This window comes from Panulirus ornatus, chromosome 18 (genome assembly GCF_036320965.1).
Source record: "Panulirus ornatus isolate Po-2019 chromosome 18, ASM3632096v1, whole genome shotgun sequence".
Lineage (NCBI taxonomy): Eukaryota > Metazoa > Arthropoda > Malacostraca > Decapoda > Palinuridae > Panulirus > Panulirus ornatus.
In genome coordinates, this window is record NC_092241.1 from 3,357,754 (window position 1) to 3,372,386 (window position 14,633).

The 14,633-nt window shown below is 44.9% G+C and overlaps 1 protein-coding gene across 1 annotated transcript in view; it reads right to left on the bottom strand.

The window, feature by feature from the left end:
* Positions 1 to 14,633, bottom strand: part of LOC139755182 (uncharacterized) — a 622,641-nt gene that overhangs the window by 90,029 nt on the left and 517,979 nt on the right. Inside the window, 1 exon segment of the mRNA XM_071673354.1 lies at positions 1,315 to 1,424. Within this exon segment, the coding sequence (XP_071529455.1) occupies positions 1,315 to 1,424 (110 nt within the window).

Below are 14,633 nucleotides of genomic sequence, written 5' to 3' on the forward strand. Positions count from 1 at the left end.
CTTGCTCACATAGTGAAAACGAAACAGTTTGAAGATCTTAAATATAGGTCATACTCTGGGGTTTTGCTAGATAGTATTTATAGAGACAGAATTCTTCATCATATGATATAATGCTTCAGCTCAACTTGCTAATGATTTTGTGATGATACATGGTGCATGCACGGATCAACTGCAATAATTAATAAGGGTAAAACAAAGGGGAACATGCTTGATGCTGAAATGGTTTTACCTTGTGGTGACATTTGCAGACTGTGAAACAAGATAACAAAAGATACCTGGTAGTAGTAGTAGTAGTGGTGGTAGTGGTAGTACTAGTGGTAGTGGTGACAGTGGTGTAGTATTAGTAGTGGTGGTAGTGGTAGTAGCGGTGGTAGTGGTAGTAATGGTGGTAGTGATAGCAGTGGAAGTAGTGGTAGTAGTGGTGGTAGTGGTGTAGTATTAGAAGTGGTGGTAGTGGTAGTATTGGTAGTAGTGGTAGTAGTGGTGGTAGTGATAGTAGTGGTGGTAGTGCTGGTAATGGTAGTAGTGGTGGTAGTGGTAGTAGTGATGGTAGTGGTAGTAGTGGTGGTAGTGCTGGTACTGGTAGTATTGGTAGTAGTGGTGGTAACGGTAGTAGTGGTGGTAGTGGTGGTAGTGGTAGTAGTGGTGGTAGTAGTGGTGGTAGTGGTAGTAGTGGTAGTGGTGGTGGTAACGGTAGTAGTGGTGGTAGTGGTGGTAGTGGTGTAGTATTAGTAGTGGTAGTAGTGGTAGAAGTGGTGGTAGTGATAGTAGTGGTGGTAGTGGTGGTTGTGGTAGTATGATGGTAGTGGTGGTAATGTTAGTAATGGTGGTAGTGGTGGTGGTGGTGGTAGTGGTGGTGGTAGTGGTGGTAGTGGTGGTTGTGGTAGTAGTGGTGGTAGTGGTAGTAGTGATGGTAGTGGTAGAATTGGTAGTAGTGGTGGTAGTGGTCGTAGTGGTGGTTGTGGTAGTAGTGGTGGTAGTCGTAGTAGTAGTGGTAGTGGTGGTAATTGGTGGATGTGGTAGTAGTGTTGGTAGTGGTGGTAGTGGTAGTAGTGGTGGTTGTGGTAGTAGTGGTGGTTGTGGTAGTAGTGGTGGTAGTGGTGGTAATTGATGGTAGTGATAGTAGTGGTGGTAGTGATGGTAGGGGCTGATAGAATTGGTCAGTTAACAGTGAACGTAGAGGTGACAGTGATATTAGTTAACAAGCACTGAGACAGCTCCCTTGTACTAATAATGAGAGTAGCATCAAAGTGGTGGTAGTTACCTTGTGCTAGTGGTGATTGAAGGTGGTTAAACAAGCAGTGCGGTAGTTACCTTGCAGTGGTACTTGCGGATGGTGAGAGAGTAGTTGGGGTCGTGGAAGACAGAACAGTGCATCCGGTAGTACAGCGGGTGGGAGAACTTCATGTTGCAGCCGCCACAGTCTGCAAGAGGATGAGTGGTTAGTGCTGCACCCTTGACTTACCTCCCTCCCGTATCACTTACATGAGCTCCTCACCTTAGCAAGGTGCTCGGCCCCTCCTTGACCAGCCAGGGTCAACAGTGCCTCACCAGCGTACAAAGCTAGGCCATCGTGTCTGCTTCTCTGACCTGTCATGGTCACCATTGCTTCTATGCAACGACGAGCCAGGTCATTCATTTTAGCCCTACCTGAGCAGCCTAGATGATAAACGTCTCGCTGCTCTAGGCCGGCGGCCATTTACCTGACCCATCCTGAGCAGCCAGGCCAACCTAGGTCGCCCGTCCCTTACTCCCATTTAACCCCATACCAGGTAACCAGTTCCATACCAGTACATCCACAGGTCAGTCCAGGTCACCTTAGTCTTTGAGCCTATCATGCCACCCTATTACAGCAACGTTGCATCGCCCTTTTGGAAAAGTTTGAGTTAAAAATATACCTCTCCATCCTCCCCACACAGGCTGTCACTCATAACTGACCCTCTGTTTACCAGTAACTCTGTAATTTCCAGACCAGCTCACGTCATCAATATCTCATCAGGTTTTCTGACCCCTCCACAGCAGCTCAAGGTCAGCATTCATTCCCATCCTTTTACTTAGAATCAAACTCGCTAGTAACCTAAAATTCCTAAGCCAGTCCAGGTTGTCAGTGCCTGGCCATACTCTACGGCTGGCCTATGTCACAAAAAGCCTATTGCGCCACTGGCCCTGGTCACTCCAGGACAACAGTCATGCAGATTCTCCCAGCCTACCCCATATCAACAAGTCATTCTGACCTTTTCCTATCATTCTAGTGTACCATTCATGCGGATCTTCCCTGGCTATCATAGGTCACTTCTCATTCTAACACAGGAGGGTGACACAACCCCTCCCCTGACCAGGCTAGGTCAACCGTCGCCATCCTACGCCAACTCTCGGATCACCTGTCCTGGTCATCACTTTTAATGCAACATCCTCTGGCCAGTGCAAGTGCAAAGGTACTTCTGAGACTTTGAGGCCAACCCAGGACCATCGTGCTACACTACGGGGGAATGTGTGAAGCATGTAAGAGTGCTCAGATGATGACGTCAGTGCCAGTGAATGACAAGTGTCGACGCTACACCGGTGTCAGGTGAGGCTGGAGGGCCACTACATCTGCTTGGTGCCGTGTCGGGTGCAACAAACATGGCAGCTGCCTCAGTCCTCCTAACATACCAAGTTTACAGTCGTGCATTTCTGATGCGTTCCTGATCACACCACCTTTTCGGAATTTTTGACGTCGTTAATGAAAATTAATTCCCTGGAAAAAATGCGAGGTTTAGGAAACCAAGACAAATGAATGCAAATGTCTTGAAAAATTGATTTTTCGTGGCAATGATAAAACAAATCGACAGCAAGCAGGTGTACATAATCGTCGAAAAAGGAAAGAACAAACTTTAAAGCATTAGCAAATTTGAGGTTTGTATATATATATATATATATATATATATATATATATATATATATATATATATATATATACATCCTAGAAGATAGGGAAAGAACGTAGACTAGGGGAAGGTATAGAGACAGGATGGATAAGAAGCATGGAGGGAATGACACAGGTGAAGGAGAGGGAGGATGACATACCACAGGGTAGAAGAGACTGTAGTGGACAAGTGTGTCACCCACTGGTACGTGGCAGGTGCCTTGTAATGTGTGGACAGTCATCAGGTAGTTCCCCGAGAGTAGCTGGACTACTGGCGTGGGTCTGAGGCGGCCATGGGCCACTAGGCAGTCCATAGGGGTAGCTGGGCTACTGGCGTGGGTCTGCTGGCGGGTCATAGCAGTCCGGGTAGCCTGCAGGGTATGGGGGATATGGACCAGGGGCTTCACAGTACCTCACAGATGCAGCCCAAACACTCTGACCATGAGGTAGAGGGAGAAGGTATGGCGGGAGGAACTTGGAAAGCGAAAGGGAGGAGTGCTGGGGGAGAGGGAAGGGAGAAGTGTTGAGAGAGAGAGAGAGAGAGAGAGAGAGAGAGAGAGAGAGAGAGAGATGGAAGGGGAGAAGGGAATGATCGTAGGTGGCTGGACCAGCCCGAGGTGCTGGTGTTAAGTCCCCACAACACCTCCTCCAGCAGCCGCCCTCAGAGTGTGACAGCACACACCAGCGGTGGTGCAGCTGATCATGGTCTTCACAGAAGCGGAGGTTGCATGCATTACACAGTACGGGGCCTCCGTGGTGTAGTGATCAGCGTTACAGGCCCGCCTACAGTGGGGTCCGTATGGATTTGAATCTTAGGCGCCGCAGTCGACCCACGCCAACCCATGGTGTTCATCCTCCTTTCGGAGCGGTCGATAAATAGTAACTGGCTCAGGCTGGCGTGTGTGTATATATATATATATATATATATATATATATATATATATATATACACATATATATTTATTCCATGGGGATAGGGGAGAAAGAATACTTCCCACGTATTCCCTGCGTGTCGTAGAAGGCGACTAAAAGGGGAGGGAGCGGGGGGCTGGAAATCCTCCCCTCTCGTTTTTTTTTAATTTTCCAAAAGAAGGAACAGAGAATTGGGCCAGGTGAGGATATTCCCTCAAAGGCCCAGTCCTCTGTTCTTAACGCTACCTCGCTAATGCGGGAAATGGCGAATAGTTTGAAAGAAAAGAAAAAGATATATACATATATATATATATATATATATATATATATATATATATATATATATATATATATATATATATATATACAAGGTTACATATATACAAGGTTACGAGACGGGGCAACGCGAGTGTAAAACTCTCTCCCCGTAACACACACAGTAACCATGAATACTAGTAATCACAGGGGATATGTCCGTTATATATGGGACACCACCAGGTAAAGAATCAACACTCGAGGAAATACGAGGCGATACACAGCAGGGAAGTATTTACTAGGAAGGAATCCCTCTGTCGAGGTGTGAGAGGAGGATGTTCTTATGGTACTATTGTACTCCCAACAAGTTCCCCATGAGCAGTGTGGTAGCCAGCAGCTCCCCTCGAGCAGTGTGGTAGCCAGCAGCTCCTCTCGAACAGTGTGGTAGCCAGCAGTTCCCCTCCAGCAGTGTGGTAGCCAGCAGTTCCTCTCGAGCAGTGTGGCAGCCAGCAGTTCCTCTCGAATAGTGTGGTAGCCAGCAGTTCACCTCGAGCAGTGTGGTAGCCAGCAGTTCCCCTCGAGCAGTGTGGTAGCCAGCAGTTCCCCTCCAGTATTGTGGTAGCCAGCAGTTATCCACGAGCCGTGTGGTTCCCTGTGGTTTCCGATGATCAGTGTAGATTTGCGAACATTGTGTGATATTTATATGGTAATGGACATGAGAATGGCAAGAGAACAAGACAAGTCAGGGTAACGAACAAGGGACGTGCAGGAAAGGAGGGAGGACGTGAGTTCCGGCTAATCGTTGTTGAGGAATGTGAAAAACTTACCCCAGATGGCAGGACAGACATGGCTTTTGTAAAGGTGAGTAGCTGGGAGGAGGGATAAAATCTCCCGTCAAGTTAGAGACGTGAGGAGCTCTGGAAAGAGCAAACAGCTCTGGAAGGCAGAACATGGAGTGGATATTGTTATCAAAGTGTCTGAGGGTGAGGCACTGAGACATAACTGTCTCCCCAGCATGCACCGGCTCAGATCAAACTCGACAGAGAAAAGGCGGGCGTGTGGGGAGAGGTGCAAGTGTCTGCTGCACACGAGTCTGCATGATTTGTAGTTAATGGGGCGAGTTACTGACGCCCATGGGAAAGAGAAAGGGGGACGATAAGTAAATCGTGGAATATTGCTCGTGAATCACAGGGGAGATGTATGGTCGAAATGGTCACCTCCAACCAATGTATGGATGATAGAGTTGGGTGGGGGAGAGGTTACCTCAGAAAAGATAACGGTATAGAGGATAAATGAAATCATAATAGCAAGAATAATACAATCAACATTCTAAACGAGGGAAAATGTGCTGTTCTTGAAGATGATCCAGAGAATAGAAACATATTGCACGACTCTAAGGGCTACACAGTTCTAGGTCAATGGACAGAAGGATGAGAAAATGCTAACAAATTTCCAAGAGTTTGGAAAAAAAATAGTGAACGAACGTTTAGAAATAAAAAAAAAAAAACGTAGAGTCCTGGAACTAGCTGAGGGACATATTACCGCTGTGCTATGATAAAGTTAACATCCAGGCCAGATATTTTTGTCTGAGCAGAGATAAGAGAGTCAGAGTGCGGGAAACACACCTCAGGTGTAGATCTTATATGACCATAAAGATAGGATTACTGAGAGTACGTGGAACAACAGGTAGTCATGTATAAGATCAGTAAGATCTGGGTAACAGTACAGCCATGATGGGTCGCCTGTACTTGGACTGTAGTGGCACGAGTGACGTCCAGCGGGTAAGATGTGGTGTAATAATGAGGGAAAGTTAAGGTAAAATGATATATGGTTTAGGTTCGTGTACAAACAGATTCTCATTTTCTTTTTCATGTCAGCTGAGACGGTACGGGCAACGGAATGCCCCAATCAATGCTATGTTAGTAATGATATATATATATATATATATATATATATATATATATATATATATATATATATATATATATATATAATCCCTAGGAATGGGGAAAAAAAATTTCCCTACTTATTCCCTGTGTGTCGTCAAGGTAACTTAGAGGGGTGGGAACGGTGGGTTACAAATCCTCCTCTCCTGTTTTGCTTTTCCAAAAGAAGGAACAGAGACGCTTACTTATCTGTTCTTGACGCTACCTCGCTAGCTCGGGATATGGTTGATATAGATATAGTATAAGAACAGGACAAGAATCAAATGCCTTGTTTAATCACGTTAAAAACTATGATCATTGTATTGACTGGAGTAATGCCATCTCAGTTATTAACTCTAACTCCAGTACCACGAGAAATATCAGTGAATCTTCTTTTATTAAAAACACAAAGAATTATAACCTATGATATTAGTGAAGGCCTATACAAATTGGATACCTTTATTGTTGATAAAATTTGCAAACAATTCCCCTTCTTGTCCACATAATAAGTTTATGATACGCTCGTTGTCTGCCTTGGACAGTCACTTGTTTGCCATATGGCGTCCTAGTTACGTCTCTTCGTTGTATATCAATGACATATATTTCTTTCTTGTATCTCCCCTGATGATGTGATTACTACGCGAAAGTGCGCTTAGGAACTTATCCTGTTTCATTTCCTAGTGGACTCACAGGAATATATATATATATATATATATATATATATATATATATATATATATATATATATATATATATATATATATATATATCCTGGTCTAAGGGAGGTGCCTAAATGATCGACCAAGTCCTAGGGGAGGATGAACAGCGAAGATGACTGTGGTCCGACTGGCGCAAATACGATGCGAACCTATGAGATCGACACCAGACTGTCCATGAATGGGTCACTGTGTGCAACACTAACCGCCTCACCACGGAGTTTTTTCCTTACTATTGATAGTGTGCAATGAAGTGGAACTGCGTTAAACTGTGAATCTAGATCAGAGTAATTGATGTTATTTCTCTAGTGTTTGTTTGCAGTTCGATAGCGTTCTTTGACCCTCTTGTATAAAAGGTTTCTCTCATTTAGCTGGGAAGAGAATTTGTGTAGATCAAAGAATTGTTAGTACAGACACACGACCGATATTCCAGCAACTGATGGTTCGGTACCTCCTTTAATCCTGCCAAAATTACGTGAGATAACTTGAAATTACCGCGGCCACCAGACAAGTTTACTGGGCGGCCACAGATGGCGGTTTGCGTAGGGTGCGCTTATTTCCATCCTTTACACTGCACTCGTTGCTGGTGATACCGCAATTCTGTGAGATTCTTAGCTTATTTTGCTTAAATTTAACCCTAGCTATGGCTTCTAAGACATATGAAAGTGTTAGTCATAGTGTCAAACGTAAACACCAGTCCATATCAATCCAAGATAATGTAGAACTGTTGAAAACAATGAACCGTGGTGTTCCGGGGCTTCAGCTGTGTGATATCTACAGTATTGGTTCCTCAATTGTTTATATACAAAGAAGCAAAGGGAGAAAATATTGAAATTCTATGCTGACAATGATTCCAAGAAACAAATGACGATTAGAAAAACTATGAGAGATGGTAAGAGTACTGAGCACGATCGAGTGATGATGGAATGGTTTCGACAGCGTCGGAGTGATGGAGTGGACTTGTCAGGTAGCATGATAATAGACCAGGCTAAGCTGTTCCACAAAGAACTTAGATTACTACATGAGCGTGAAGGATGGATTCAAAGATTCAAGAAGCGTCATGGAATTTCCATGAATAATGTGTGCGGAGAAAATCGGTCTGCAAACCACGAAGGAGCTGCCGCGTATGTGGACGAAGTTGCGAAACTCGTAGCTGACGAGCACCTTCGTCCTGAGCAGGTGTATAATGCATACGAAACTGCATTATTCTGGCGATGCACACCAAGGAAAACATTAACAACAGAAGACGAAGAAGACCCAGGATTCAAACAGGGGCGTATCTAGGGGAAATAGCGCCTATGGCTAGCTCTGAAATTGCGTCCGTCCGAACATATGACACCAATATTTCTTATTTCCATCACCTCCGCCCAGGAGATTATGTTTTTACCGGCGTTTGTTTGTCTATGAGCAACGTTCAGCAAAAGTTATGAAAAAATTTTGATGAAATTTTCAGTGAAAGTCAGAAATGACACAAGGACCAATTGATTAGATTTTGGGAGTAATTCGAATCATTGTCTGGATCCAGGACGCCATTATGGAAATATCAATGTTTGTGAATAACTATTGAACTAATAACGATATCAATGTGATTCCAAATGCCAAAGATATGTTTTTATGGTCAAGAAATCTAAATCTTTAAGATCCGAACCATTGTCTGGATCCAGGACGCCATTACGCCACTGGCGTCTCCCTTCAAGTGGCGTCCAAAGCACCTGCCATACCCTAGATACGCCAGTGAATTCAAACAATCTAAGGACAGACTTACCATCTTAGGGTGCTTAAACATTCAATATTTGTTTAATTCAAATTTCTAGCAACCCATGGTATACTTTAGACACATGGGAGATGTATAACTAGCGGGTTAGAGGTGTGTTGGTGAATTATCATTACGTGACCAAGGTTGGTCCAGCAAAATGGTTAATCCGACAAGGCTTTGGAACCAAGAGTGCCGGAAAATCGGTGGTGTAACTGTACCATTTGATGAAGCGTTTAGTCCACGTAAGTTGCTGGCATGGGTGGAAAGTCTGAACGGTGAGGTTATAGAGAGCTGAAAAGCGGAATTGAACTATGACCATCCTAGCCAGCCCTCCCAATGTGACACGTGACCTGATATGAGACTGGGAACTTTTCGAGAAGGTAAACGACAAGTGTCAGGGACAAGAAGGTGAATCAGAAGATGACATGAGAGAGATACAGTGTGTAGGCTTAGGTGGGTGGTGTGGGAAAGGCCAGCAGTACTTGCCTCAGTTCCAGGATCATCAGGTATAGTGTGTGAGGTCAATAATGAATATAAGGGGGAGGAGGAAGTTGTGTGCCCCTGTACCCTGAGAGTGAGTCAGTCAGTCAGTGAAGTTAGTTGACTCCCCTTCCTCTCTCCTTCCCCTTTCTTTCTTGTCTCTCATTTCATAGTCTCTCTATCCAACGTCTGCTCTCTCTCTCTCTCTCTCTCTCTCTCTCTCTCTCTCTCTCTCTCTCTCTCTCTCTCTCTCTCTCTTCACCTCTATCCCAATCTCTCTCCCCTATCCCACTCCCCATTTCTCTCTTCTATCTTTATGTCCCTCTCTCCCTGCCTCACTCCCTTCCCATCTCTTTTCTTTCCTCTTCCCTTCCCCCTGTAACAAATGGTAGGGACCACGAAGCGAGTGTAATAACACTACACAGGAGGGCATTCAACATTTGCATCCGCATCGCGTCACTACTTTCACATCCTCCTGTTGTGTTTACATTATCATGCAGAATAACAAGAAAAAGTACGTGAAATACTGTGTTTCTATAGCAATCCGTCTCTGAAATACGCAATGTGTTACTCTGTACCAACGTTTACACAAATATTCAGAGATTAACGTGTTGACTGAAGACCTGGTTCCTTGACGCCGTGCTTGCGTCAACGGTGGTGAAGTTGGCACACCTGTGGTTCTGGAGCACAAGCCCAGCATCAGATTGCATCACCACGTCATTCTCTTTGTAAAGGTATGTGCATATAGTACAGTGTTTATACGACACTTTGTGTACAGTGTGACTACATAACGCTCGTCCTTGGCGGAACAATGTTACCACGCAACATTGTTCATAACACTGTGCACAACACTGTGTTTGAAAAACAGTTTGTGCAACACTTTTTGTTTCATGTCTTCATACCCTCTGGTTTGCCTGACACTGATTTTGTTCACCAGTGGGTTTACTCAACACGCATTTGCCTGATACTCAGGTGTAACAATACTCGTTAAACGAAGCATCTTTACAGCTATTTCTAAAACGCTCCGTAGAAGACCAGAAATCCATGAATGTTACGAAACAACGACCCAGGTTTCACCCTGTCGCCCCACAACGACCAAGCCTTCACTCAGTCACCCCACAAGGCTTCACTGTCGGGCCATAACAACCCAGGCTTCAATCAATCACCCCAAAATGCCTAAGGCATCCCTCAATCATCCTAAAACGACCCAGGCTTCACTGACTCATCTCACAACGACACTAACTTTGCCAGGTCACTCTGTAACGAATCAGAATTTGCCTAATCACTTTGTAGCAACTTGTGCTCTGCCCACGTCTTTGGCTAGACATTCAACAATGATCTAGGCTTCGCCTAATTACTCCACAACGACCCAGGCTTCATTAAGTTCCATCACAATGACCTAGTCTTGGTTTGGTCGCCCCACAACGACTAAGGTCAAGTTCAGCCACTCTGTAACTACACAGGCTGTGCTCAGTTACTGGACAGCATCGCAGCACAAAACTGGTCACTCCACTACAACCTATCCTTCATAGTGACCGAGTTGTGTGTATGACTCCCAGGATTTGCCCAGCCACTCAGCCACCGTAGGCTTTGCCTACTTCACTCAAGCGACGAAGTTATCGTAAGTCTCTCTCTAATGATGCTCTTAATCCAGCCACTTCCTGAGAACCAGTCTACGTCCAGTCACGATTCAGTCTCTATCTGTTCACTAATCAGGGGCACAACACTATCAAAGAACCTAGTTTCTGACGGAAGCTTCACTGGCCTAGATTTCGTCCACTCAGTCCTCAACGACGTAGTTCTCGTTCAGCCACTCTCTCACAACAACCCCACTCCCCGTCCGCTCACCACACCCTAGCCTTCGTTGCTGTCCACCAACCCACTTTATGTCTAATATACCCCACGTAAACCTGTGTTTGCTTAGCCACTCCTTAACTTAATTCTCATCCAATTATTCCCTAACGACGCTCTCTTTGTTTGATCAATCTATAATAACTCTATTTTTCCCCAGTCACCACTGCAACCCATATTCCAACCTCTTATTCTTTGGTAATCCAGACTGCGTCCAGTTTTTTCCCTCCCATTGCTATCCAGCTTTCCATTTCGGTCTCTGTCAGTTTGGTATTCGCGTTGTTACGACTCGATCACCTGGTCTATGATCTTCATTCGTTCACCTCCCAACGACCCAGCCATCGTCTAATCAGTTCCTAACGACCCAGTCTCGGTCCACTGAGAAGCTTCACGGAACCATTAGCTCAGTTACCTTCCCAATATACCTCATAAACTTGGCTTTAACGATAAGTTCTTTCAGATTTGTATTGCTGACCTGAAAAGCGAAGCTGCTGCCTCCCAGAATTACAGATCGGGGAAAACTGCGCCTCTCACATCAGCGACCCGCCGCCGCCGCGCTCCTCTGTGTAACTCACCAGGAGACTCACATCTCCCGCCCGAATAGCTTCCGACTCCCTGGGGTTTTATTGTGGTGTCTTGGAGCCCCGTTTCTGTGACTTGCCTCCCAAACTCGCTCCAAGCCCTGTTTGGGTGACTCGTCCCGGTGACCTGCTTCGGTGACTCGATGCCTGATTCGTCTGTGTCATGAGGTTTCATGACTCACCTTGGAGGCTCTCATTAGTGAGAAGCATAAGTGACTGGCCTCATTGGTTTACTTCAGGGACTGATACAAGCGCGGCTTGGTGACCAAAGTCATTCTGCCCGTCTCGTCACAGCGCCTCGCTTCAGCAACGCGACTCGATGTCTCGCCTCAAGAAGGCACTTCGACGACTCGCCTTGGTGATTCAAGTCTTTGAAGGATCTCAGAGACTGGCTCTGGTAACTCTGTAACTCATATCCGTAACTGATATTGGTAACTCTTATTGGAAACGTGTCTCGATGATCCGTCTTTGAAATTTGTGTCTGTAACTCTTCTTAACTCGTGTCGGTAACCCAGGAACATGTATCAGTAACTTGTCTTCTTTACTTATGGGTAACTCGTCTCGGTTTTTCGCTTCTGTAACTTGCTTCAGTGCCTTCGTTCTGTATCCTGTCCCTTGCACAGAAGCCTGTCCCAGAGCCTTGTGCCGTTGCCTATTCTAGCGCCTTGTACCCATGCCTGTTCTGGAGTCTTGTAACGTAGCCTTGCACCGAAGTCCTTTCCTGAAGCCTTGTACCGAAGCATATCCTGGAACCGTTAAGTATGCCTGTCTCAAGAGTCTTTTTTGGAAGCTTCGTCTCGAAGGCTTATGCTGAATATGTGGACGCGTCATATACTGGACACGTATGTACTTGTATGCTGAATATGTCAGTGTCTATATACTGAACTTGTAGGCAAGTATATGATAAGCTTGTATATATGTGTATTATATATAGAAACATGTATCCTGATCATGTAGGGTGTGCTGGATATGCCGCTCGACGTATCCCAAACACATAGATGCAAGTGCGTCGCAGTTTCTGATTACGTTTGCTCATTAACTAAACATGTGAACGCTGGGCCTCCGAAACGGAAGACTACACACCTCAGCCAGACTCTGATACGAGCACAGAGATCCTACATATACAAACACATGCAGACACATCACAGAGGAACACAGGATTCAGGAATGCGTTGGTGGTCACAGGGAAAATGAAACATGAAGATCCAAGCGCTTTCGTATAATTCACATCCACCAGAGATAAAGAGATAGCAACACTATATTTGTGTCTCCGAGGATATGAATTATCACGAAAATGCTAGGATCTTCGTGTTTCAAGTTCCTTGACGGGTACAAGTATATACACCAACGTATATGGAACATCAGATACATTAATCTGAGCCGTAAGGAGTCATCTATGATAGACTAGTAGGTAAGTCTACAGGGGTATAAAAAAAAGGTGTCTAATTGTAATGTGGAGGTTAACAAGTCTTAAGTGAATCTTTGTTTATGTATAATGTGATCATCTTCTCATCTTGTCGTGTGAATCTTCCTTAGCCATTTCTACTTCTGTGTCTTACAGTTTTCTAGTTTCTCTGAACTGGTGATTCTCTTCTTGTCCCTCATTATCCTACCGTGTCTCTTCTGTGTTGCCGGCGATTCCCTGTCTTCTTATCTGGTGATTCTTGACCTGTTTATTCTCCCTCCCTTTTCCACTGGGATTCTTCCTCCCACATTACATAACGATTCTCCTTCCCTCTCCCATGTCGATTCTCCATCCGTCTACCATTATGAGTATCCTTCCCTTTGCCATAATGATTCTCCCTCTCTCTTCCACAAAGATTCTCCCTCCCTCTTCCAGGGTGATTTTCCCTTCTTTGATAATGATTCACCCTCCCTCCTCCATAATGAATCACCCTCCCTCTTCCATCGTGATTCTCCCTCCTTTTTCCACAGTGATTCTCCCTCTCTCTTCCAAAAAGATGCTTCTTCCTTCCATACTAATTCTCCCTCTCTCCTACATAATGGATCTCCCTCCCTATTCCACACTAATTCTTCCTTCTCTTCCATACTGATACCCCCTTCCTCTTCCATAGTGATTCTCCCTCCCTCTTCCATAATGATACTCCCCTCCTCTTCCATAGTGATTCTCCCTACCTCTTCCAAAGTGATTCTCCCTCCCTCTTCCATACCGATTCTCCCTCTCTCTTCCATACTGCTTCCCCCTTTCTCTTCCATATTGATTCTCCCTCCCTCTTCCATAGTGATTTTCCCTTTCTCTTCCATACTATTTCTCCTTTCCTCTACCATAGTGATTCTTCCTACCTCTTCCATAATGATTTTCCCTCCCTCTTCCATAATGACTCCATCCCTCTCCCATAATGATTCTCCCTCCCTCTTCCATAATGATTCTCCCTTCCTCTTCCATAATGATTCTCCCTCCCTCTTCCATAATGATCCTCCCTCCCTCTTCTATAATGATTCTCCCTTCCTCTTCTATAATGATTCTCCCTCCCTCTTCCATAATGATTCTCCCTCACTCTTCCATAATGATTCTCCCTCCCTCTTCCACAATGATTCTCCCTCCCTCTTCTATAATGATTCTCCATCCCTCTTCCATAATGATTCTCCCTCCCTCTTCTATAATGATTCTCCCTCCCTCTTCCATAATGATTCTCCCTCCCTCTTCTATAATGATTCTCCATCCCTCTTCCATAATGATTCTCCCTCCCTCTTCTATAATGATTCTCCATCCCTCTTCCATAATGATTCTCCCTCCCTCTTCTATAATGATTCTCCCTCCCTCTTCCATAATGATTCTCCCTCCCTCTTCCATAATGATTCTTCCTCCCTCTTCCATAATGATTCTCCATCCCTCTTCCATAATGATCCTCCCTCCCTCTTCTATAATGATTCTCCCTTCCTCTTCTATAATGATTCTTCCTCCCTCTTCCACAATGATTCTCCCTCCCATTTCCATAATGATTCTCCCTCCCTCTTCCATAATGATTCTCCCTCCCTCTTCCATAATGATTCTTCCTCCCTCTTCCATAATGATTCTCCCTCCCTCTTCTATAATGATTCTCCCTCCCTCTTCCATAATGATTCTCCCTCCCTCTTCCATAATGATTCTCCCTCCCTCTTCTATAATGATTCTCCCTCCCTCTTCCGTAATGATTCTTCCTCCCTCTTCCATAATGATTCTTCCTCCCTCTTCCATAATGATTCTTCCTCCCTCTTCCATAATGATTCTCCCTCCCTCTTCCATAATGA